The sequence below is a fragment of the Geotrypetes seraphini genome, chromosome 5, assembly GCF_902459505.1.
Source record: "Geotrypetes seraphini chromosome 5, aGeoSer1.1, whole genome shotgun sequence".
Lineage (NCBI taxonomy): Eukaryota > Metazoa > Chordata > Amphibia > Gymnophiona > Dermophiidae > Geotrypetes > Geotrypetes seraphini.
Window position 1 is genome coordinate 251,888,822 of NC_047088.1, and position 22,919 is coordinate 251,911,740.

A 22,919-nucleotide genomic window follows, 5' to 3' on the forward strand; every position below is an offset into this window, starting at 1 on the left:
CCTTCTCTTTTTGAACCAACTTTCCCTCATTACTTCCCAAATCCTCTCCCAGGGCCAGCCTCCTTCATCCTTAACTACAATCCCCGGATTCTTCTCCCTTCTCTCCGAGTCCTGACCCTGCCCTTCTTCCCCCCCCCCCCACCCCCCATTCTCTGACAGGCTTCCCTCTATCGCCACAGGAGAAGGGAGCCTGGTACAACGCAGGTGTCGATGTTGGGAGAGCCAGGTGAACTGAGAGGTCGTAGGGAAGGGGTAAAACGCAGACCTCGCGGATCTTAACTGCACATCCTGAAAAATCTGAGGTCGGCGCCACTTTTAGTCTCAGCCTAGGTTATGGCTCTGTCAGACCTCTATGACACTTTAGCTCTGATGGATCCTAATGCTTCTCCCTCTCTAAGCTGAGACTAAAAGTGGCACGGACCTCAGGGCAAAAGTTTTGCCACTTTTAGGCTCAGCATAGGGAGGGAAAAGCATTAGGATCCGTCAGAGCATAAGTGTCATAGAGGTCTGTCAGAGCCACACCTAGGCTGAGACTAAAAGTGGCACGGACTTCAGGGCAAAAGTTTTGCCACTTTTAGTCTCAGCATAGGGAGGGAGAAGCATTAGGATCCGCCAGAGCATAAGTGTCATAGAGGTCAGTCAGAGCCATAACATAGGCTGAGACTAAAAGTGGCACCGACCTCAGGGCAAAAGTTTTGCCACTTTTAGTCTCAGCATGGGGAGGGAGAAACATTAGGATCCGCCAGAGCATAAGTGTCATAGAGGTCAGTCAGAGCCATAACATAGGCTGAGACTAAAAGTGGCACCGACCTCAGGGCAAAAGTTTTGCCACTTTTAGTCTCAGCATAGGGAGGGAGAAACATTAGGATCCGTCAGAGCATAAATGTCATAGAGGTCGGTCAGAGCCATAACCTAGGCTGAGACTAAAAGTGGCACGGACCTCAGGGCAAAGGTTTTGCCACTTTTAGTCTCAGCATAGGGAGGGAGAAGCATTAGGATCCGTCAGAGCCATAACCTAGGCTGAGACTAAAAGTGGCACCGACCTCAGATTTTGAAGGGCGTGCAGTTAAGATCCGCGTTTTACCCCTTCCCCTTTGACCCCGATCCCAAATTGCCTTTGCAAAGGGTTTACCGTATTTTTAAATGAATGGAGCGCTACATCGTGCCCTGCAGCCCTGTTTTAAGCCGTCCTGGAACGCCCCCTATACCACTCCCCCCCTCCCCTCCCGCCACTCTTCTACTGGAGGGCTGATGAAGTCTATCCCCCCCTCCATTGCCCATTCTCCCGCTCTAGGGGTGGGGCTGAAGAGTAGGACGGCCCCCTTTCGTGACGTCAAAGCGAAGCCACCAACCAGGCCGCGAAGCGGGCGGTAAATAAAAAGCGCGTGCCGCGGCTCTCGCGCCTAGAGATCCGGGGAAGCGTGGGCGTGTGGTGGCACCGACCCTGTCTTGCAGGTGCACCTGCGCCCGAGCAGGTGGCGGAGGGCGCGCGCGCTGCCTCTCTCTCTCTCGCGCGGACGTTCCCCCCCCTGTTTTTCAAGCGGAACCCCTCTCTGTGCCATTTCCCCCCCTCGTTTGGTGCCCGAAAATGCTCTTTTGGCACACTCAGCCGGAACATTACAATCAGCATTCTAGCGGCAGTTACCTGCGGTAAGTGCTGGAGCTGAAAAGAAATATCCAAAACCCTCTGCAAAGCGAGGGGGGGGGACTTACTTATGCTTTTGGGGGGAGGGGTAACTTGCTTATGCTTTTGGGGGACGGGGGGAACTTGCTTATGCTTATGCTTTTGGGGGGCGGGGGAATTTGCTTATCCTTATGCATTTGGGGGGGAGGGGGGACTTGCTTATGCTTTTTTTGGGGGGGAGGGGGAATTTGCTTATGCTTTTTTTGGGGGGAGGGGGGACTTGCTTATGCTTATGCTTTTGGGTGGAGGGGGGACTTGCTTATGTTTTTTTTGGGGGGAGGGGGGATTTGCTTATGCTTTTTTTGGGGGGAGGGGGACTTGCTTATGCTTTTGGGGGGAGATTTGCTTATGTTTATGCTTTTGGGGGGATTTGCTTATGCTTTTGGGGGGCGGGGGGACTTACTTATGCTTTTGGGGGGCGCTCATTTTAGCTGGATCTGTCAGATGCGAGCGTGCATGTTGTAAGTGGAAGAGCAGAGGTCTGGTATTAGTACTGGATGCAGCCCCCACCCCCTTTAACAGCAAACCCTCGTTATAGCCACGTCTAAGTTGTGATTCTTTTAGTGGATGGTGAATTGAAAAGGTGGATACAGCATCCAGGTTATGACTTGTGCGTAAATATTTTTTTTAAAAAAAATACATTTTCTGCTCTCAAAATCACATATTTGGTGACAGGTTGACAGTGGTAGAATTAATTGGTAGGAAGGGAAATCGTCTTGTCTGAGTCTTCCTGCTAAATTTGACAGAATTAAAAACAAAACAATGACCCCCAACTGAATTATTTGGATCATAGGTAAGGATGGGAGCCGCTGTCTCTTCTTGGAGCTCTGACTTTGCCAACTGATCTTATTTTCTTGGTGTCCCGGAGAATTTGAGATTTTTCAGCAGGATGTTCGGTTTTCCAAACAGCTCATGTCATCTGGGATCAAGTGAACAAAATATTGGAAAATCCAGTGGCATTGACGTACCATACCATTCTATTTGGTACCTTAATGAGGGCTAAAAGCCAAATATCTGCTCGGAATAACAAATTTCTCTTTATAATGACAGGGGTTGCCATACAACTTATTTTGAGGAACTGGAAAAACTGGGATCGATTAAATTATACTTTTAAAATGGAACGTATGGTGGCCATACAACAGGGACTTATAAGAAGTGTAGGGATATTTGGGAGCCATTGACAAAATTCTGTAAGGAACGATTGTTGATTTTCCCCTTTTGATAATACACGTCCAGGGTGGGTGGGAAGATTTTTTTTTTAATTTTGAATGCAAATTTTTGGATAAGTAGAAGGGGGATGATATATGTATTTGTCATAGAATATAATTCTGATTGAATTTAAGTGCTGTTAAAGTGTAAATGACTGTATAATATGTTGCACTTATTTATACAAACATAACTCGTGTGCACGGTGTGGAAAACACATTTGAAAGATAAAAGACGGAGCTGGCCTTTTAAGCAGGAAAAAGTTAGATTCCAGGTGCTCGCACTGCTTCCCCTTCTCGTGCTCCCCCTCCCCCCCACTCCTGTCAATGCACTTTCTTTCCTTCTGTGAGTGCTTTTGCTTCTCCTTTATCCCCCCTCGCTTTTCAGCTCCTTACCATGGAGTGCAATCTCTCTCCCTTGCCTCCCCTCTTTTAGCAAGGTCCTAAGCGATCCCACTTGTGTTGAGTCAAACTCAACCCTTTGCAGGGCCACATTTTGGATTTGTAGGTACTTGGAGGGCCTCAGAAAAAGTAGTTAATGTGTTAATAAATAAATATATATATAAATATATATTCTTTATTGATTTCCAAGTATTAACAGTGCAATAAATAAGTAGATGTACATATAATAATTCAAGAAATGCACATTCATCTTTCAGAAATACATAAGCAATCATTTTTACCTCTCCTGCCCACCAAAATGACTAATCAAGAAAAATGCAAGTTAAATTAATGGTATATCCCCCTGCTGGACATGTATACTCAAAGGGCTGAAATTAAAATTAATAGTCACTCCTTACAGAATTTTGTCAATGGCTCCCAGACATCCTTAAATTTCCTATAATGTCCCAGTTGTATGGCTATCATATGTTCCAGTTTAAAAGTGTGGCATAAAGATTCCCTCCAGAAATTATAATTTAACCGGTCCCAGTTTTTCTTCAAAATAAGTTGTATGGCAACTCCTGTCATGATAAAGAGAAGTTTGTTGTTATGGGAAGTTATTGGGCTTTTAGCCATCAACACCGTGCCAAATAGCACCGCATCGTATGTCAATTTCAATGGGACGTCCAGTATTCTATTAATTTGACCCCAAATGGATCACCAAAATCTAAGTATTGAGTGACAAAAGAAGAGCAGATGATCCATTGTCCCTATATTGAGATGACAGTGCCAGCATCTATTTGACTTAGAACTATCTAATTTTTGTAATCTAACAGGGGTCCAAAAACTTCTATGCAACAGAAAAACCAAGTTTGCCTCATAGATGCTGCCACTGTACATCTCTCGTCCTCCCAAGTCCAAATCTGTGGCCATTGAGACGCAGAAATCTGCTGCTTAGTCTCTGCTCCAAACGTCGTTAAGACCAGTTTTTGGTTTCTTATTTAAAAATTCAAACATTAATTCAGCAGGTTACAAAAGCCAGCATAGACCCAGTTATTTTATCAGATCATGCTAGAGTTTGGATTGAATTTAAGTTTGCTGAACAAGATTGTAGTAGACCTGTGTGCAGATTTAATAATACATTGCTTGCAGATTCAAACTTTCTTGAAGATTTTCAAGTAGTAGTTAATGTCTTATTAAAGAAATGACAATTTTGCATGAAGTAAAACTCTTTATGGTTTATAAATCTTTCCTTTTAGTTAAGTCTCAATAATAATATTGTAATTTATAGCTAAAGAGACATATGATCTAGAAACTCTTTTATTTTACTTTTGTGATTATGATAAACATACCAAGGGCCTCAACATAGTACCTGGTGGGCCACATGTGGCCCCCCCAGGCTGCGAGTTTGAGACCACTGACCTATGCCTATGCGTTTAAGTTAGAAAAAAAATTCTGGGGTACATAGCACATGCCTTAGCTGCAGGTTGACTGGCTTTGTTTTGGGGAGAGAGTCGGAGAGGCGTACTGATTCCCCACCAGTGTCCACCGCTGTGAAGAGCAATAGACTGTCTGCCTTCAGGTGACCCGAACCTGAGTACAGGCGATGGGACCTGAGCTACTTTGTGTCCAAAGATCCTAAAGCCTGCAAAGGCTTAATTACTTAATTACCAGTTGTTGTTGTTTTTTTTTTTTTTTTTTTTTTTAAAGTTCGACGACGGAGGCAGTTAACTATAGGTTATTGATACCGTATCTGAGCACTGTAGTTGAAAGGCAGTTATATGGCCAATTAAGCAGTGAACTATGTGCTTCTCTTTCTGGTAAAATCTGATTTTCCTGTTTTAACTGGGCAGTCTTTTAAGACAAGGATCTATTGCAAGCAATTTTAATTTAAAACTGTGGATTTCAGGCAAAGTTGCAGCCATAACGCTTTCCCGTCACCTGCATTCCTAATAATACAGGTGAATGCGCGGGATCCTGTCCCCTTCAGAAAGGCACTGTGACGAGACAGATGAAGGGAGATCATTGGTAAACCAGTAAAATACCACTGATTGTTAACAGTTATAATCTGAAAACATTATTTCACTTTCTACAAAAAAGAAAAAGGTTTTCAAGAAATACAATTCCTGAAAGTTACCACACCTGCAGAAAGATGGATACAGGTGTCCACACTTAATAAAGAGCATCGCTTTGAATGTCACCCTGAAGGTCTTTTAATAAAGATTAGCTCATGATAATTGTAGCAGGGTCCTTAGGAATAAAATAGATTCGGTGGCAGATAATATGGGCTAATCTTTAGTAAAAGACCCCCCCCCCCTTAGAAGTTACTTCACATATCAGTGTTTCCAATACTTATATATTATACAAGGGGTGCTGAAAAGTTCTCAGCTCAACCAAGAAGAGAATGACCTGGATATGGTTCAAACTGAAACAATGTCAAAACATAGAACCTCCCCCCTTTTATTTTTCCATTTTAGTTAAAAAAAAGAGTGTTATCTAATTTCATTAAGTGCCAATTTGCAGAAACAAAATTCTCTTCCCCCCCCCTTTTCAAAATCGTAGTGAGGTTTTTAGCACCGGTAATAGTTCCGACGCTCATAGACTTGGAGCTGTTACCGCCACAGCCGGTGCTAAAAACCGCACTATGGTTTTGTGAAAAGTTGGGGGGGGAGAGAGTTTTCTTTCTGCAAATTGGCACTTAATGGAAACGCCCCCCCCCCCACTTTTCTGCTGCAATGGAAAAATAAAGCTCCGAATTTACGCTGGCTTTTTACCCCCTCCTTTACAAAGCCACGCTAACACTTTTTAGCGTCAGCCAAGGCGATAACAGCTTGGACGCTAGCACAGCTTTGTAAAGGAGGGAGTTACAAAGCTACGGCAGAGGTAAATACTCTTGATGCTCCTAGAATTCCGACGAGCTTTGGAGCATTTCCCTCTCTGACCCGCGGTAGAAACCTTTACCCCGCAGCATTGTAAAAGGAAGTTGATTGGTTGGGCTGAGAACTTTTCAGCATCCTCACCCTATTGGTTTTCTACCAGGACTTCACTGCTACAAGCTCATTCCAGCCAATTTTTTGGCCTAAGTAGCTACTGTGTATATGTTGGACCCAAAGAAAAAAGGCAGAAGGAATATATTACTTTAAATTAAAAGTACTTATGTTTTTTGCAAATACCTATGCAGTTCATTGCAGGTTACAATAAAAAAGTAAGGCCAATCCTAAGAATTTATAAATTAAACAGAATATAACCAGTTCAATGTGTAAAATTATTCTAAAACAAGCTTCCTTAAAAAAAAAAAAAAAAATTCTTTTTCAAAGCTTTTCTAAATTGTCTGTACTCCTTTGTCTTGCTAATAGAGGTGGGCAAAGAGTTCCAAATATTGTAAATGGAATCTGATAAAGAAAACAAACCATTCATAACGTTAGGAAAATGAAGTATGAACTGGTTATGGAGAGAATAAGTATGTCTACATTTCAAAAAAATTATAAAAGACTTATCCTCCTGTTTTACTAAGGTGCGCTGTGCGTTTTAGCGTGCGCTAAATATACATGCGCTAAACCGCTAATGCGTCCATAGACTAACATGTACGTGTTAGCATTTAGTGCGTGGTTGGTATACGCTAATATTTAGCGCACGCTAAAACGCATAGCGCTTAGTAAAAGGAGCCCCTATATATAAGAAGGAGCCGAGCAATATAATATTATAAAAATTATTATACAAAGTTTAAACTGGACTTGGGCCAGTGTAGGTTCAATAAAATGGAGAGATTTTGGCATTGCATATACTGTATATTAACTGAACAACAGTACATTACTCCCCTGAAATTCACAGGGGTTCCATTCCAGGAACACCCACAAATTTTGAAAAACTCCAAATGCGTTTTTTCGCCTTGTCAAAAGGCAGGAGAGGGGCAACTGGAGCGCCAGCGGGTGAAGAAAATCACTCGCGGTCTGCTCCGACTGCCTCTTCCTGTAGTAAAGTCGGGCTACACCAATCAGGAGCTGCTTCGACACGGGGGGAGTAAAAATGTAATATCTGCATAAAGATAACGGGCATTAATTTTCTCAAGTTCTGTTCCCAAAGACTCCCTCCATAAGGTAGAATAAAGTAGGCGATAGCAGGGAACCTTGAGGGACCCCACAATTAGTTGTCCAATAATTGGATAACTGACCTTTCATATTTACTTTTATGAATTTTTTAACCACTCAAGAACCGGTCCTGTAATCCCTATATTACTCAACCTGAATCAGTAACTCACAATCCACTAGGTAGAATGCCCTTGAAAGATCAAATTGTCTGTCCAGGTTAGATTGTAAGCTCTTCTGCGTAGGGACCATCTATAAAGGTCAAAATGCACACCTTTCAGCACTATATAAGTGATGATTAGTACTAGTAATAAGAACAGTATGTTGATCCTAAGTATGGATTTTGCAAGCATATCTAGAGAACCTGCTACTGTTTCAGTGCTATATCCTTTCCTAAACCCGAATTGTATGGGATATAAACAATCAAATTTATGTAAATAATTTGTTACCCAGCCTTCAATGACTTTTGGCAGTAGAGGGATGAAAGCTACTGATCAATAGCTATATCCTGAGGGCTAATTTTTTTATAACTTCTAAAGATGGGAAATTACCTCGTTACAATTCATGATTCAACCAGCTTTACACCGCCTTGGGTGAATCTCTTCCCCCTCCCCCTTTTCACAAAACCATAGCATGACTTTTAGCGTTGTCCGCGGCAGCGGTAACCGCTTTGACACTCGTAGGAATTCAGTGCTGCTACTGCCACAGCTTGTAAGTCTGGGGATGCAGAGGAGTGTATTCTGCGCCAATTGGTTAGCGCAGCTATATCGACATGCGCTAACCAATTAGCGTGCACTTGGGCACGTGAGCCCTTACCGCCTTCGTAATGGGTGATGATAAGGGCTCACATGAAATCTGTTGTAATGGCCAGGCACGAATGGCAAAATTAGCTTGTGGCCCTTAATACCAAAAATAGGAATTTTGGCCATTTACCTTGACAGGAAAAATGGTCTCGCCTTCAGGAATGACCCGAATAAGAGCACGATAAGGTCATTTTTTAAACCTGTGTTTGGTACAAGGGCCCCTTAGATTGTAAGCCTTCTGTAGACAGAAAAATACCTAGTGTAGCTGAATGTAGATCACCTTGAACCACTGAGAAAAGGTGTGAGGAAAGGGATTTGTATATCACCTTTTCGTAGTTATACAACATACTCAAAATGGTTTACATGTACACTGGCTTATTTTGTACCTGGGGCAATGGAGGATTTAGTGACTTACCCAGGGTCACAGGGAGCAGCCCTGGGATTTGACCCCACAACCTCTACCACTAGGCCACTCCTCACCTCACCTTGCGCTTATAAATCAATCTTCCAGAGAGTGAATCTTCAAAATGATATAGGTCAGAGTGGCTACTAACATGGTTGACCATCTTCATCATAAAATGTATGGGGACAGACTTATCTATCTAAGCATGTATACCCTGGAGGAGAGGTGGATACTGAAATTCCTTTGTTGTATACATGCACAGGAAGTGAGCCTCTTTCGGTTTGTTGAAGGCAAGCTTTGGAACAAGGGGTGGGTCATTAAAGTTGAAGGAGGGACAGACTTGGGAGTAAAATATTTCTTCATGGGAAAAGTGGTGGATGCATAGAACAGCCTCCCCAGAGAGGTGGTGGAGATGGAAGATGTTATCTGAATTCAAGAAGGCCATGGGACAAACGCAGAGGAAGGGATTGTAGGTCTGAGCAGTTCAGTGTGGGTGGGCAGAGTGGATTTAAGCTGTATGGTTATTTTCTCTGTTGAAATGTTCCGAATGAAAGTGCCTCGTTCTGCCTCAGTCCTGGTTTTTATAAAAAATAGATTTATTATTTATTTATTAAAAAATGTATATACCGCATACAACTATGCGGTTTCCATATCACATACATAAAATCTTGTTTCCCTCCGATTATCACATATAACATAGAGAAGCGGAGACTTAGAGGGGATATGATAGAGACTTATAAGATCATGAAAGGCATAGAGAAGGTGGATAGGAACAGATTCTTCAGGCTAGACGGGCCCACAAAAACAAGAGGGCATTCAGAGAAATTGAAAGGAGACAGATTCAAAACGAACGCTAGGAAATTCTTCTTCACTCAGAGGGTAGTGGACACCTGGAATACGCTCCCATAGGAGGTGATAGGGCAGAGTACAATATTGGGCTTCACAAAGGGATTGGATGACTTCCTGAAGGATAAGGGGATTGAAGGGTATAGGTACAGGTATTAAATGAATAGGGGATGAAAGACTTAGGTAGGGTCCAATGACAGGTCACGGACCTGGGGGGCCGCCGCGGGTGCGGACTGCTGGACACGATGGACCCCTGGTCTGACCCGGCAGAGGCAATGCTTATGTCAGGACAACATCATTAATCGTCCCTGTTATAATAGGGGTAGAGCACAAATTCAATCAATTCAGAAGTACAAATAAGCTTTAAATCATACATTGATGCCAGAAAAATTCTAGAAGGCGATTATCAATTGAAATATACCTTAGCATAAGAAGGCATTGGCAAATAATTGATTTTCAGCATTTTCTTAAAATTCATCCTCCCCATACAAAACCGCAGGATACCAGGCAAGGCATTCCATAGTTGTACGCCAGATTTCCTTTGCCTCAGTCCTGGTTTTTATAAAAATAGATTTCCTTACTTGTTATACATGGGAATAACACTGTCATGTAAATTGCATGCTATGTGGATTTTTTTTTCCAATAGGCAAGAATTTGTCTTTCTGTTATGGGAAGAGAATGGGACCTGTATATACTGCCTTTTTGTGGTTACACATTCAACGTGGTTTACATACAGGCACTTATTTTGTAGCTGGGGCAAAAGAGGATTAAGTGACTTGCCCAGGGTCAAAAGGGGCAGCACTGGGATTTGATCCCACAATCTGAGGGTGCTGAGGCAATAGCTCTACCACTAGGCCATTTTCAACTCTTTTTACAGTAAGAACCACCCTTTATTAATAGCAGGGCTATTCTCTGTCCCTTCCCCCTTTACTAAACCGCGATAGCGGTTTTTAGCGCAGGGAGCCACGCTGAATTCTGCACACTGCTCCTGACGCTCATAGAAACTCTATGAGCGTCGGAAGCAGTGCGCAGCATTCAGAGTGGCTCCCTGCGCTAAAAACCGCTATTGCGGTTTTTGTAAAAGGGATGGGGGTGTATGCTATGACCATTAGGTCCAAAATGAAGACTGCACTCCCTGTTTTGCTCTATGGGTTAAAATCCTTAATCTTTTTTTTTTTCTTGCGGACTGATTTACCAATAGTTTGCCCTCATTCCTGACTAACGCGGTTGGGGAAGGAGAGAGCTTTGTACATTCTGGAATTAATATCTGTCAGCCTTCCAGAAGGGGCGCCCGTGCTTTTACTAAACGTTCCCTTGAATTCAGTGGCTTATGTTTATATTGTACCTCGCATTTAGAATTAAGGGTAAATTCACTAAAAAACCCCTTACCTGTCCAATCCAGTTCCAATCTGTGGCCGAGTCTTGCTGGGCGACCGATTCACTAAAGGCTCCCCATGCAAATGACCTAATCGGAAACACGCCCACAAGCGATCCCACGCATCGCGACGCACGCACATGCCATCTTTGATGGCTGTACATGCGGTCTGCGCATGCGCCGCTCTCCTGCACCAGCGAGGTCAAAACAAAGGGGAAGGGGTGGTGAAGTCATGGCAGACATGGTCGAGGGCTGAGCCGGGCCCGATCTCGTCTCCTGACATGACTCGCTGCAGCCTCTTTTACAAAAGCCGAGGGGGGGGGGGATGGAACTGTCCAGCTTACCTGTGGGGCAGTTAGACTACGGAACAGAACACGAAACCCGCCCCGACTCTCCTGCTTTCTGCTTCCCTTCCCCGCAGAGCGAGCCCACGGGTTTAAAGCGGGGCTGCACTGCGGGGAAGGGCGTCAGAGAGCAGGAGAGTCGGGGCGGCACTTTTTTCCCCACAGACGCAAAAGTTTAGCGGACGGAGAGGCAGGCTTGCTGCTTGAACACACGAGGCAGGCAGGGCGATAGAGAGCAGGAAAGGACGCTTGGTTTTGGATCGGCCAGCCCAGTTGGATCGGATCAGGTGCGGACAGGATCGGCTAGAAGGTTAGTGAATCGGGTCGGGGGGTCTCAAACTGATCGGTAAACGATCGGTTTGCTTAGTGAATCTAACCTTAAGTGCTTTATTGTTCTCGCTGCCTCTGTGTTTTTGGAATTAAGTTGTAGAGGCTGAGGAAGGAAAACCTGCTTGTATGTATGATGACGTCTTTCCATGGGTGAGATTTTTCATGCGTTTCATTGATTTTTCATTTGGTCTTGTTTAAAAGCAGCTCGGTGCTTGGGCATTGTAGGGTTAATGGGTCCTCTTTTCTGGGTGACTGGTCAAATGCCCGCAAGACAACAGCGCGCCGACAAAACCACCAAGACAAATCGGCGCAAACATAGCAGCGCGCAACGATAACTCAGCGCAAGACAATTGAGCGCAGGGATAACTGAACGCAATGACAATTCAGTGCGCGCCGCAAAATGGCGGATGGCGAAGGGCACGCGCACGTTCATCACGGCACCACGTTATGGTTCCCTTTCCTCTTTGTGCTTTGAATATGTCACGTGAATGCATTTTCGTTACTATGGTTACGTTTCCTGTTTCAGAACAGCCCGCCTTCCTTTCGCTGCCTGACCGTGTCCGTTATAGGTAAAGCTCTGGTTTTGTTAGAACTTGCTCTATAACAGATATTTGTCTTGCGCGGATTTTACTCGCCTCTGGCGAGAGAAACACTACTTCCAGATTTCAGATTTCTTCATTTCCAGGTATGTTTTTTTTTTTTAGTTCAATAATTTTATTGAATATTATAAGAATTATAAACAGAAAGCAGCTCAAACACATAGAATCATAATAAAAATCATGTATCAAATGTTTGTATCTACAATCGTTTGAATAAAACTAGATTCCAGGTATGTTTATATTTTCGGTTCACGCGCACGCGGACAGTATATTTTTATGTCATTACTTTTGAAAGCTATATAAGGTGCGCGCTACACAATCGCAAGAAAACCGAGGGTATAATAATAAAACTCTGAGTGCTCTATTATGTTGGCTACATATATCTGCAGTTTAATGATAAAACCATTCCCAGTAATAAAATACTCGGTGCGTTTGGTGACTTATGCCTTGATTTTCTTAGTTTATATTTTTGACTTAATGCCTTTAATTGTACTTTTTTTCAAATTCAAAAGTAATGCTCACTGACACGGGGACAAATTCGTCCCCATCCCTGTGGGATCTAGCTCCATCCTCGTCCCATCCCCATAACTTCTGTCCCTGCAAGCTCTGTCCTCATCTGCATAAGCCTCGAACACGAGACTTATGTAGATGAGAACAGAGCTTGCAGGAATGGGGCAGGGACAGAAGTTACGGGGATGGAGAGAGATCCCACAGGTTCGGGGCCAAATTTGTCCATGTCATTCTCTAGCACTGGCAACTTGGGAGAAAACAGGTGTCTTGAGTCCTTTTTTCTGATGCATGATGGCTTATAGATATGAATTTCACTTTCCAGGCTTGCTTGAACCAGCTTTAGCCTGTCTTTTTCCCTTTCTAGTCACATTTCACCTAATGGGTCTAGTTTCAACAGAGACCTCTGACACCAGTCAGCTTGTGATATTAAAAAAAATGCGTGTAGACAATGATTGATTCTTAGAAGGAAGATATGAAAGCCAAAACTGTAAGGTTTCTTTGAAGTTTTCTAAACTAACTGAAAGCTCATAACTTGTACAAACCCAAGGCTGCATTTGTGAGAGAAGCGGGCTGGCTATAGTGTCAGCTGCAATCCAGATTTAACTGGTGTGGTACTGGAGAAGTCATTTATAATTTTTCTAATTGGTATAGTCGTTCTCTCTCTCTTTGCCATTCTATTTTTGAAATACTATAATACATAAAACAAAAATAAATTTGTGTTAGACAAGAAATGGTGGGTTAGACAAGAAATGGTGGGGGAGTTTTTCCCTCTAAACATTCACCCATGCCTTATGCTTGCCGCCTCCTGGGCTTTGGGGAAGGGAGCACTGATCTCTAGCATATTGTTTCTCGCTTCCAGGAATTCAGGAAGGAACCCCTTAACTCTACATTTTCTGTTACCAAATTGCTTCCAGATCTGCCCGGCAGGTTAATTCAGTTCAGGATTTACCCCACTGCATGTTGGGACTTGTAGTACTGATTTTCCTGTTGCACTTTAGAACAAAAAACAAAAACCCCACAAGACTAGAGTGCCCTCCCCATGGAGGTGGTTGGGGCAAAAATAGAATTCGAAAAGGTGTGGGATAAAGGCAGAGGATGAGATTATAGGAAAACTAAAGTACAGAGTGTAACTTGCAGTTACAGTTCTGAACAAAGGCACAGAGGATGCAACTTCATGCAGTTGGAAATCCATACCTGCAGTGGCATAAATCCAGGACCGGATCCACTCTGGCAAGTCTGGAGCCAGATAAATTTACCAAGCAGAATGATCCCCTTCTCCTGTACTTGGCTTTCTCTATGCTCCCTGGGATGTGGGGAAAAAGGCTTTTGCGTCCTGTACCATCTCCATGCTATTGGGACCCGTGTTGACCATAGAGCAGGAGTGTCAAAGTCCCTCCTCGAGGGCCGCAATCCAGTCGGGTTTTCAAGATTTCCCCCCATAAATATGCATGAGATCTATTTGCATGCACTGCTTTCGTGGTTTGGTAACGGATCTCAAGCATATTCATGGGGGGAAATCCTTAAAACCTGACTGGATTGCAGCCCTCGGAGGGACTTTGACACCCCTGCCATAGAGTGTAAGCCCTCCGGTGCCAGAGAAACACCTATTGCATTGCCTTGAAGATCCCAGTGTTAGAGGCATGAGTTCAAGCCATCTCAATCAGATTGTTTTCCATTCGTATGTCATTTCTACAATGACTGCTGGTACTGCCATTACACAGACTTGTTTCCGTCTGCTGTTCTGTTCCAGTTATAGGCCGCTACCTTGAGCGTTCAACCCAATTTATGTGACTTTTTATTGAAAATGTAGGAGTCGATATTCCAAGGCGCTTTTCTGGTTAGTAGAAGCTGCAAACTGGATAGATCAGTGCTTGTCAATCTTTCAGTGGCTGCGACCCTATGGTAATGGCCATATACAACTGTGACCCTTGGGTGATGCAGAATAATGATGGAGTGCATACCCAGGTTGTGACACCATTTGGGGTTCCAACCTAAGATTTGGGAAGCTCTAGTATAAATGTCCGTAAGAGGGTTATTACTGCCACTGAATATTTCCTCTGACCATTTCATCAGAGATGCCATGATACCTCATTGTAAGAGGAGATGGTGGTGTAGTGGTTGGAGCTACAGCCTCAGCACCCTGAGGTTGTGGGTTCAAAGCCTGTGCTGCTCCTTGTGACCCTGGGCAAGTCACTTAATCCTTCACTGCCTCAGGTATGTTAGATAGATTTGAACCAACCAGAACAGACAGGGAAAATGCTTGAAGTACCTGCATGCAAACTGCTTTGAATGTGGTTGTAAAAACTACAAAATTTGAAAATTTTGTTGCACTTATTATATAATGTACATATATGTGAATCATTATTGCGCATTTGTAGTTTGAAAATCAATAAAGAATTCGGGAGAAAAAAAAGGTGGTATACATGTCCCAATTCCTCCCTTGCTCCCCCCTCTAATTCTAGGTTGGAGATTTTGAGATAGTTCTAGATGTCTGCCCACCTCAGTGCATCATAGAAATTGCAGTACTGAACTTAGTGGGCAGGATTAGGCACTACACATCCCATAATGCTTTGCAATATAAGTTCAAAAGCAAGACTGGCCAAAAGTCTCCAGCCTGGAACTGGGTAATTCGGCGTATCTGGACAGTGCCGGAGTGGTCTATATGTGGAGCTTGGGCGGATCTGGAGCTTATCTGATTAGAGGCGATGTTCAGACCTTTAACCAGAAAAAATTTGGTCCGAATGTCGCCACTGACCGGAACGCCTCACTGCTAAGTGCTGATTCTGGATATTGAGGTCCAGCTGGGATCCAAATATCCGTGCTGATTATCCATTTCCTTAAAATTGTGCCAGCCAGCTTAGAAGTCACCTGACTATGGCGGTATAGAAAAATAAAGTTATTATTATTATTATTATTATTATTATTATTATTTAAAGCTTACCATTGCTGGTCTAATGTCTTTCTCTTTAAAGATTCCATTGAGTAGGAAAGTACTCTGATGTAATTCGGGGTATTTTTTAAAATGTCTCCTATTGTAAATCACCCCCTTGTGCGTCTGCCATCTTTATATGGATTTATAAAGGATTTATTTCTTCCTTTCATAAAGGTACAGCTCTAGTTTTATTTAGTTTAATGGTTTGGTGAGGTGTCCAGGGTTGCGGGTGCTGAAAATGCAGTGTGGGTTAAAGTTACTCATTAACTGAGAGGGGGGGGAGGACCAAGAAACCAGTTCTTAAATTTGGCATGTTAATGTTTATTGCTGATGTTCTTAAATTGGCTTCATTTGTCAGCATAAGGGCTATTGAAAGTGCAAGACAATTGTTGTTATATTAATCACGTTTTCTATTCCACCTTTACCTATTCAGTTCAAGGGCAGATTACAGTATGAGAAGCTGGGTCAAATTACCCAGGAGGTTACAATGTAGAAAGTGAATTATAGGTACTGTTACAAGTTAACCGGGAGGTTGTAATGTACAAAGTGAGTGATGAGATATGCCCTCTTTTACTAAGGTGCGCTAAGGGGCTCATAATAACCCCCCCACCCCCAAAATGTCTACAAGGTGGCCTAAATGAGTACTTGGACGATCAAAAAGCCTGATCATCCAAATATCCATAACCAAAGCTGGCTTTAGATGTTGGCGGGTGGGGGGGGGGGGGGAGGGGAGGGGGTTCGTGGCTCGCCGGGGCAGGAGGGCTTGGGCTTCGAGAGACTACGGGAACTCACAGCAGCCATTTCCTAATGGCGATATCTGCACGGGGCAGGAGCGTAGGAAGATCGCTCCTGCCCCGAAAGCCCGCTAGACCACCAGGTAAGGCCAGGAAGGTGGGAGGGAGGCGGGGGTGGGTCAGAGCTGGATATTCACGGTTTTTCGCCATTCGCGGTCTGGCTCTGTCCCTATCCCCCGCGAATCCGGAGGGAGAAGTGTAATTTAGTCTGGACAAAGTTAGGTATTGGACTAGGATTCAGAAAACTCCCTTTTCAAAGTATTTCCCAATGGCTCTTAATTTTTGCATTACAAGGACGGATTGTTTGGTTATTGAACGCATGTGACATGTCATAGATGGGCAGTTGTCCAATTCCGTTCTTAGGACATGGGATTGTAGTGCTAGTCAAAAGTCTTTGTTGTCGATTGTGATCTTTTGCGAGTTTTGTAGGTTGGTCAGGGAGCCAAGCTAGAGGAATTTAGATTTGCTTCCAGTTTTGGTTTGACATGCGGTGGCTCCCATTATCCCTAAATGCATCTCCTGGACCCGTTCGCTCATCTTTTTCAGAGGCTTTCTTCTGGGGCTGACTTTGGAGCAACTGTTCTTTTTTCTTCTGGCATTGTGCAGCCATTGATGAGTTTAATTTATTACTAATACTATTTGCTATTTCTATAACGCTGAAAGGCGTACACAGCGCTGTACGTTCTAACACACAATAGACAGCCCCTGCTCAGAAGAGCTTACAGTCTAATTTAGACACTAGCCAATCTCCCACACAAGTACCGTATGGCTGCTACTCAGTCATATAATGCCAAAAAAAGAACCCAAAAAAACAGAACAGCTGTTCTGGAGGGGATGTAAAGCAGAGAGCCCCTGGAGAAAGTGAGTGGGGGATTGTCAAATTGGAGAGAGTGGCAGGGTAGAAGGAATGTGGGGTGGGGACAGCATGCTGCTCGTAGCTGACTGGAATGGGGGGGGGGGGGGAGGGTTGATGCTGTCTGAGATAAGGGATCCCAGCCAGCTGATTAACTATTCCCCTTAACTGTATCCATGACATCCTGTCTGTCTGTCTTGGCTGTTTAGATTGTAAGCTCTTTCAAGAAGGGACTTTTTTTTTTCTTTGTGACTTTGTATAGCGCTGCGTGCATCTGATAGCGCTATAGAAATAATTAATAGTAGTACCGTGAAGAGTTTCAGTCTTTGGGAAGCAGAGCTGAGCTTGTGATGTCATAATGCCTCATTCCACCAATAAGAGCCAACCTCATCAGTGATGTCACAATGGCTTGATTGTCATGTACTCCCCTCTGCCCTCCAACCCAGCCAGCAGATTAACCGTTCCCCTTAACTGTATCCATGACATCCTGTTTGTCTTGGCTGTTTAGATTGTAAGCTCTTTCAAGAAGGGACTTTTTACGTCTGGTAGCGCTATAGAAATAATTTTTTTTTTTTTTTTTTTAAGGGGAAGTGAGAAACAGTGTGGTGTGTATACACCAGTTATTGCGAGTGTGCTTGAGTAGCTGCTGGGGCAGATCCCTGAAGGGGGACTCTGTTTTGGACCAGCTGCATCAGCAGAGAGGGCATCCCTTTGCCAAGCATTGCTGACTGTTATATATCTGTTATGCCAAGTGCACCAGTGAAGATCATTGGTAAGACAGAGTAATAATGGATAGCTGCTGTTTGTTGCTATTCGTAAGGAAAGATGTATGCAAAGAGTTAAGATTTTAAGAGCTCAAAGGACTGAAAACTTATTAGGGGGAGGGGGGGGGGGGTGCTAGAGGGAGAAAAACGATGTATTGTTCCTAGGAGTCGTTGTGTCCGGGGAGATATTTGGCCAGTCCAATTCTATTTTATTTTTGCTTCCTAACACATTTTGGAATTTTGGTTCTTCCTCTTTCTTTGCTATCTCCTCCCCCACCCTTGGGAACTATTTCCTATTTAACATTTCCAACTTTTGGCATCTTTTTAGTTTGCTTGCTCTTTTCTAAGCCTATATTGTCAGAACGGCATGCTCCAGCTCCGAGTGACTCCCTTCCGCCATCCTGAATTTTGGGAAAGCCTTTGCAATCCTTAAATCTCTACCAAAACCGTGTCACTTGGCAGCTGTGCAGGGAAAACAAGGAAGTGGTGTTACAGGTGAAACTATAATTGTGTAAGAAAGATGGTATCTGCACACATTCTGTAGAATTTTGTTCCAGTGTATATTAAACTGGGCTCTTTCTTTTTTTTCTTTTCTTCCTGTTGCTGAGAGACTCGTATATTGGTGGCATTTGAAGATTGTTGCATGGCTTGGGGGTGGAGAATGCAGTGGGTACAAAATGTTAAATTTGTTTAAGGAGTTCAGAGTGAAAGATGGCAAAGCTTGAGACGGATGGTTACTTAGGTGGGAGACATTGGCGGGATGCAGAGGAGTGGGTGGGGGGGTGAGAGTAACAGCCCTGAACTAATTTTCTGTAAATCTAGGTGGCAGCCCAAAAATTTAAGAGGTAAGAGCTAAGAACTCTGACCCCTCTTTCTGATCCCCCCCCCCTGAGGTTGGAAAGCGCAGCAGTTGGGCAGGAAGAGAGCAGAGGAAGATTCAGTTTTCCAGCTGTCTTCTGCTTCCCCTCTCATTGTCTCCTGTAGAATATTTAGGGCTCCTTTTACTAAGCTGCGATAGCGTTTTTAGCACGTGCAGAATTTTAGTAAAAGCAGCCCTTAGTACAGTACCTGACCTTTTTCCTATTCTACTACTAATCATTTCTATAGTGCTATTAGATGTACACAGCACTGTACACATTATATGTAGGTACTTTCTCTGTTCCTAGTGGGCTTATAATCTAAGGGCTCTTCTTACAAAGCCATGATAAAGATTTCTATTGTGGGCTGGCGAGGTAAATGCTCTGACACTCAGGAATTCAGGTTGGGCAGACTGGATGGACCATTCGGGTCTTTATCTGCCGTCATCTACTATGTTACTATGTTTTTGTTTTTTTTATTTACATTTTTATTAATATGTGTTACATCAATAACAAAAATCAGGAAAGCAAAAAGAAATGATTCAAAGAAACAACTTAGAATTCAAATTAAGACTTATGCCAAGTCCACATTGATAAGGGCTGCTCAGTACAACCTGAAATACAATTTAAAAAAAAAAAAAAAATTTTTTTAAAGAAAAGTTACTCATCCTTGACAGGCAAAATGACCTAATCCATTATGTCCTTAACTTTCTTCAAATAATTACATTAGTTTCTGAAACTTTCAGTGTAACCTTGTCGATCAAGAATTTCTCCAATTGCGACGGATCTACGAAAATTAATTTATCAGCTTTATAGTTTACAAGACATTTGCAAGGGAATTTTAAGAAAAAAATAGCTCCCACAGCATATAACTTTAGGTTTAAGCTGTAGAAACTGTTTCCTCCTAAGTTGTGTCTGCCTGGAAACATCAGGAAAAATCATTAATTGTCCACAAAACAATGCTTGTTTATTCAAAAAATACAATTTAAGTATAAGTTGGTTTTTTCAATTTCTGTTTTAATATCACCAACAAGGTTGCTTGTTTGGTAATCAAATCCTTAGAAGATTCTAGAAACTGGGAAATATTTAAACTATCTGGAGACACAATCTTATCCAATTCTCATTCTTCACCAGTTTCCTTGTTACTCCTGGGGATGCAATATAAATTCAGGTGTGAATGATTCCACCTGAGTATATTGTAACACATCTCTCGTATACATTTTCAGGAGTTCCAAAGGTGCCAAATAGGAAAATGTAATATTCTAAGATTTTTTTACTCTTGCCAAATTCTCCATCTTTTCCATTTGATTATGTAAGGATAAATTATCTTTAATATTAGAAATAGCAGTTTTTTGCGAAACTTCTACAGAGTTATCCACTTTATGTAATCGAGATGGAAGTGAAGATAACTGAGTTTGTTGTTCATTTACTTTAACTGTTATATCAGATGAGAATTGGCAAAGATTAATAACGGTGCTCTGTAATGAGGACTCAATCCTATTCACAACCAGCCAGACTTCATTACCTTGTCCTTAGGTATAGAGTCTTGACTTGACTCCATCACCATATGGACCGGAGTTAAAGTTTTACGTTCCCTGGGAAGATATATTTGTTTGTATGTCCGTACTCACATTTGGTATAATTATTGAATTCTGGAGATGAAGCTGTCTCCTCTTCGGGAGCAGATACAGAGCTCCTCATAGAATTCATTACTGGTTGAAGAGATGGGGGACGGTTTGCCCGAGGAGAGAGATGCAGTATGAGAAGATGGAACCGTCCTGTTCCCCAATGTTGGTGGTGTTAAAGATTGGAAATGGCGACCCAGTGTCCCTAGTAAAGGCAAAGATGAAACTATCTTTGCCTTTCTTTTCCCCCATTCCGTCGGGGAATACTCTCCTGCCTTCTGCTCCTCCAGGGCTGCGAAGGGGCTCAAAAAGGACGTGCCCTGCCCCTTCGGTCACGCCCCTTCAATCACGCGACTGTGGGCCGCGTTCTGCTGCACCTCTCGTTCTTTTATGGAGCTTCCAAGGACCCCTCTCAGTGTCGGGCGCCAGGGCTGCTGCGATGCCTGCCTCGGGTTTCTGTAAGGTGCTGCTGGCGGCTCCTTTCTCCCAGCTTCCCTCATTCTTTTATGGAGCCTCCAAGGACCCCTCTGAGCGTCGGGCGCCGGGGTTGCTGTGGTGCCTGCCTTGGGTTTCTGTAAGATGCTGCTGGCGGCACTGGCGGCTCCTATGTTACTTTGCCAGCCTGCAGTGAACCTCTGCCGCAGCTTTGTAAAAGCCAGAGTAAGGTTTTTGTTGTTGTTGTTTTTTTGGGGGGTGGTTGTGCCTGCAGGACAGTAGAGGGCTAGGTGACTTGCCCAGAATCACAAGGAATCTAGTTCTAACCCTTTAGACTACTCCACTCCATTCTGTGTTTATGGGGTAAAGAAAGGTTTACTACATCAGGCCATATTACCGTACCTCCTCTCTGCTCTCAATCCCTTCCCAATCTCCTTTCTTGTTCTCTCAATCTACTGTCCAAGGAACTATGGATAAAAAATTTGAAAATTATGCATGTTCGTTATTTTTCACAATAATTGAATAAATCATATTAGGGTTTGCTGTGTGTGCTGCTGCTGTAAGGATATAAGTATACTTATAGCGAAAAGGGGGATTATCCAGATGATCAAAAATGGACAATTTTAATAATAAATTTTTAAAACTGATTTAAACATTATAATAAGAAAAAAACTATTTATTATTAATTCCTAACATTCACTTTTTTATGTGCCACTGTTGATGTTCTTCTTATTCCCTCTCTGAGTAATTAAACTTGTGGTGGACATATCATAACTTCGAAACCTCTTATGTATATCATTTCAAGTTCTTGTCTCTTTTTTTTTTTTAATAAATCTTTATTAATTTTCAAATGTTAAGTGTCATACAATGAATTTAAACATGAACACTACACAGAATGCATTTTAAATACACAAATAATTAAAAAAAACAATCAGTTTTTTCCCCTTCTCCCCATAATTTTTTTTCAAGTTCTTGTCTTGTATATTATTATAATCATTTATGTCCACCACCTCCTACCAATCCCTATTAAATACCTATTTAATCTTTATTTATAATCTTTTAATTTATTTTTAAAAGTTAATGGTACCTATGAATATTTTCTTTGAGAAACATTATAAATCGTAAGAAAAAAAAACTCCTGATTCTAGTTGAAAGGCAACACTTATCTTGAAATTTGGTGGATCCTACCACCATCGATGTTGAGGTTTAAACGACTCCCGACGCCCTTTCCTTTTTAATGGGCATTTCAACCCTAACGGGTCTTCCTCGGGGGATAATGAACATAAGCTGCCTCTACTCTAGGAACCTTCCTCTTGACAAATCTGGTCAAATAAAAAAGGTATTTCATCATCTCTGAACGAGTCGGGAGCTGGGCTACTTAGGGATATCCAAGCACAAGGGTCTTCCCAAGCCCCCAGTGCCAGGCAGCTCCCGGACATTAATGAAGGTGAAACCGGCCCTTTGTGCCAACTTATTTAACTGTGCTACGACGAGCAAACACTCGACCCCCTGCTGCACTAAGGCGTCGCTTCTGCTATTACAATGGCATGTCTGTGTGGGTTTCTTTAAGGGTGAGGGTTTCATAAAGAATTGTCATCTGAAAGAGTTGATTTAGTCCTGGGATTACTGCATTGCATGAAGGGACTTGTAGTTCTAATTTCCCAAATGTATTCCCTGCATGCAAAGGGGTAAACCAGATCTAGTACAACGTTGGATGAATTTGGAACTAGTTGGCAAACCTAGGTGTGCACATTTACAGGAATGAGGGGTACAGTTTGTACTAGGATACAGGTACAAGGGGTACCCCCTGTTCCCAGAGCTTTCATGCTTCTTTCTCCTCATGTACTATCTCATAAGGGCCCCACTCTGCTCCCCACCCTTTCTGGTCCTTATTTTTATCCATCAGGAATACTTCCTGTCTCATCAAGCACCTCTGCTTCCCCTTTCCCATTGAACCCCTTTCCCCATTTTTCCATTCTTGTTTCTCCTTTATCATCAGGCACTTCCCACCCTCTATCAAGGAATCCCTTGATCCCCATATCGGGCCCTTCCCTCCCCTTCCTTCCCTCATCAGATACTTTCTTTACCCATCAA

General features: G+C 42.9%; 1 protein-coding gene across 2 annotated transcripts in view; it reads left to right on the plus strand.

Moving 5' to 3' along the window:
• Window positions 1-1,450: 1,450 nt before the first annotated feature.
• Window positions 1,451-22,919, plus strand: part of TFCP2L1 (transcription factor CP2 like 1) — a 146,088-nt gene continuing 124,619 nt past the window's right edge. For both annotated transcript variants that reach the window (XR_004539708.1, XM_033947266.1), the window contains exon 1: window positions 1,451-1,650. Coding sequence is in view for 1 of the 2 variants with exons in the window: in XM_033947266.1 (XP_033803157.1) it covers window positions 1,589-1,650 (62 nt within the window). In the remaining variant the exon portion in view is untranslated. The remainder of the gene's footprint in view (window positions 1,651-22,919) is intronic.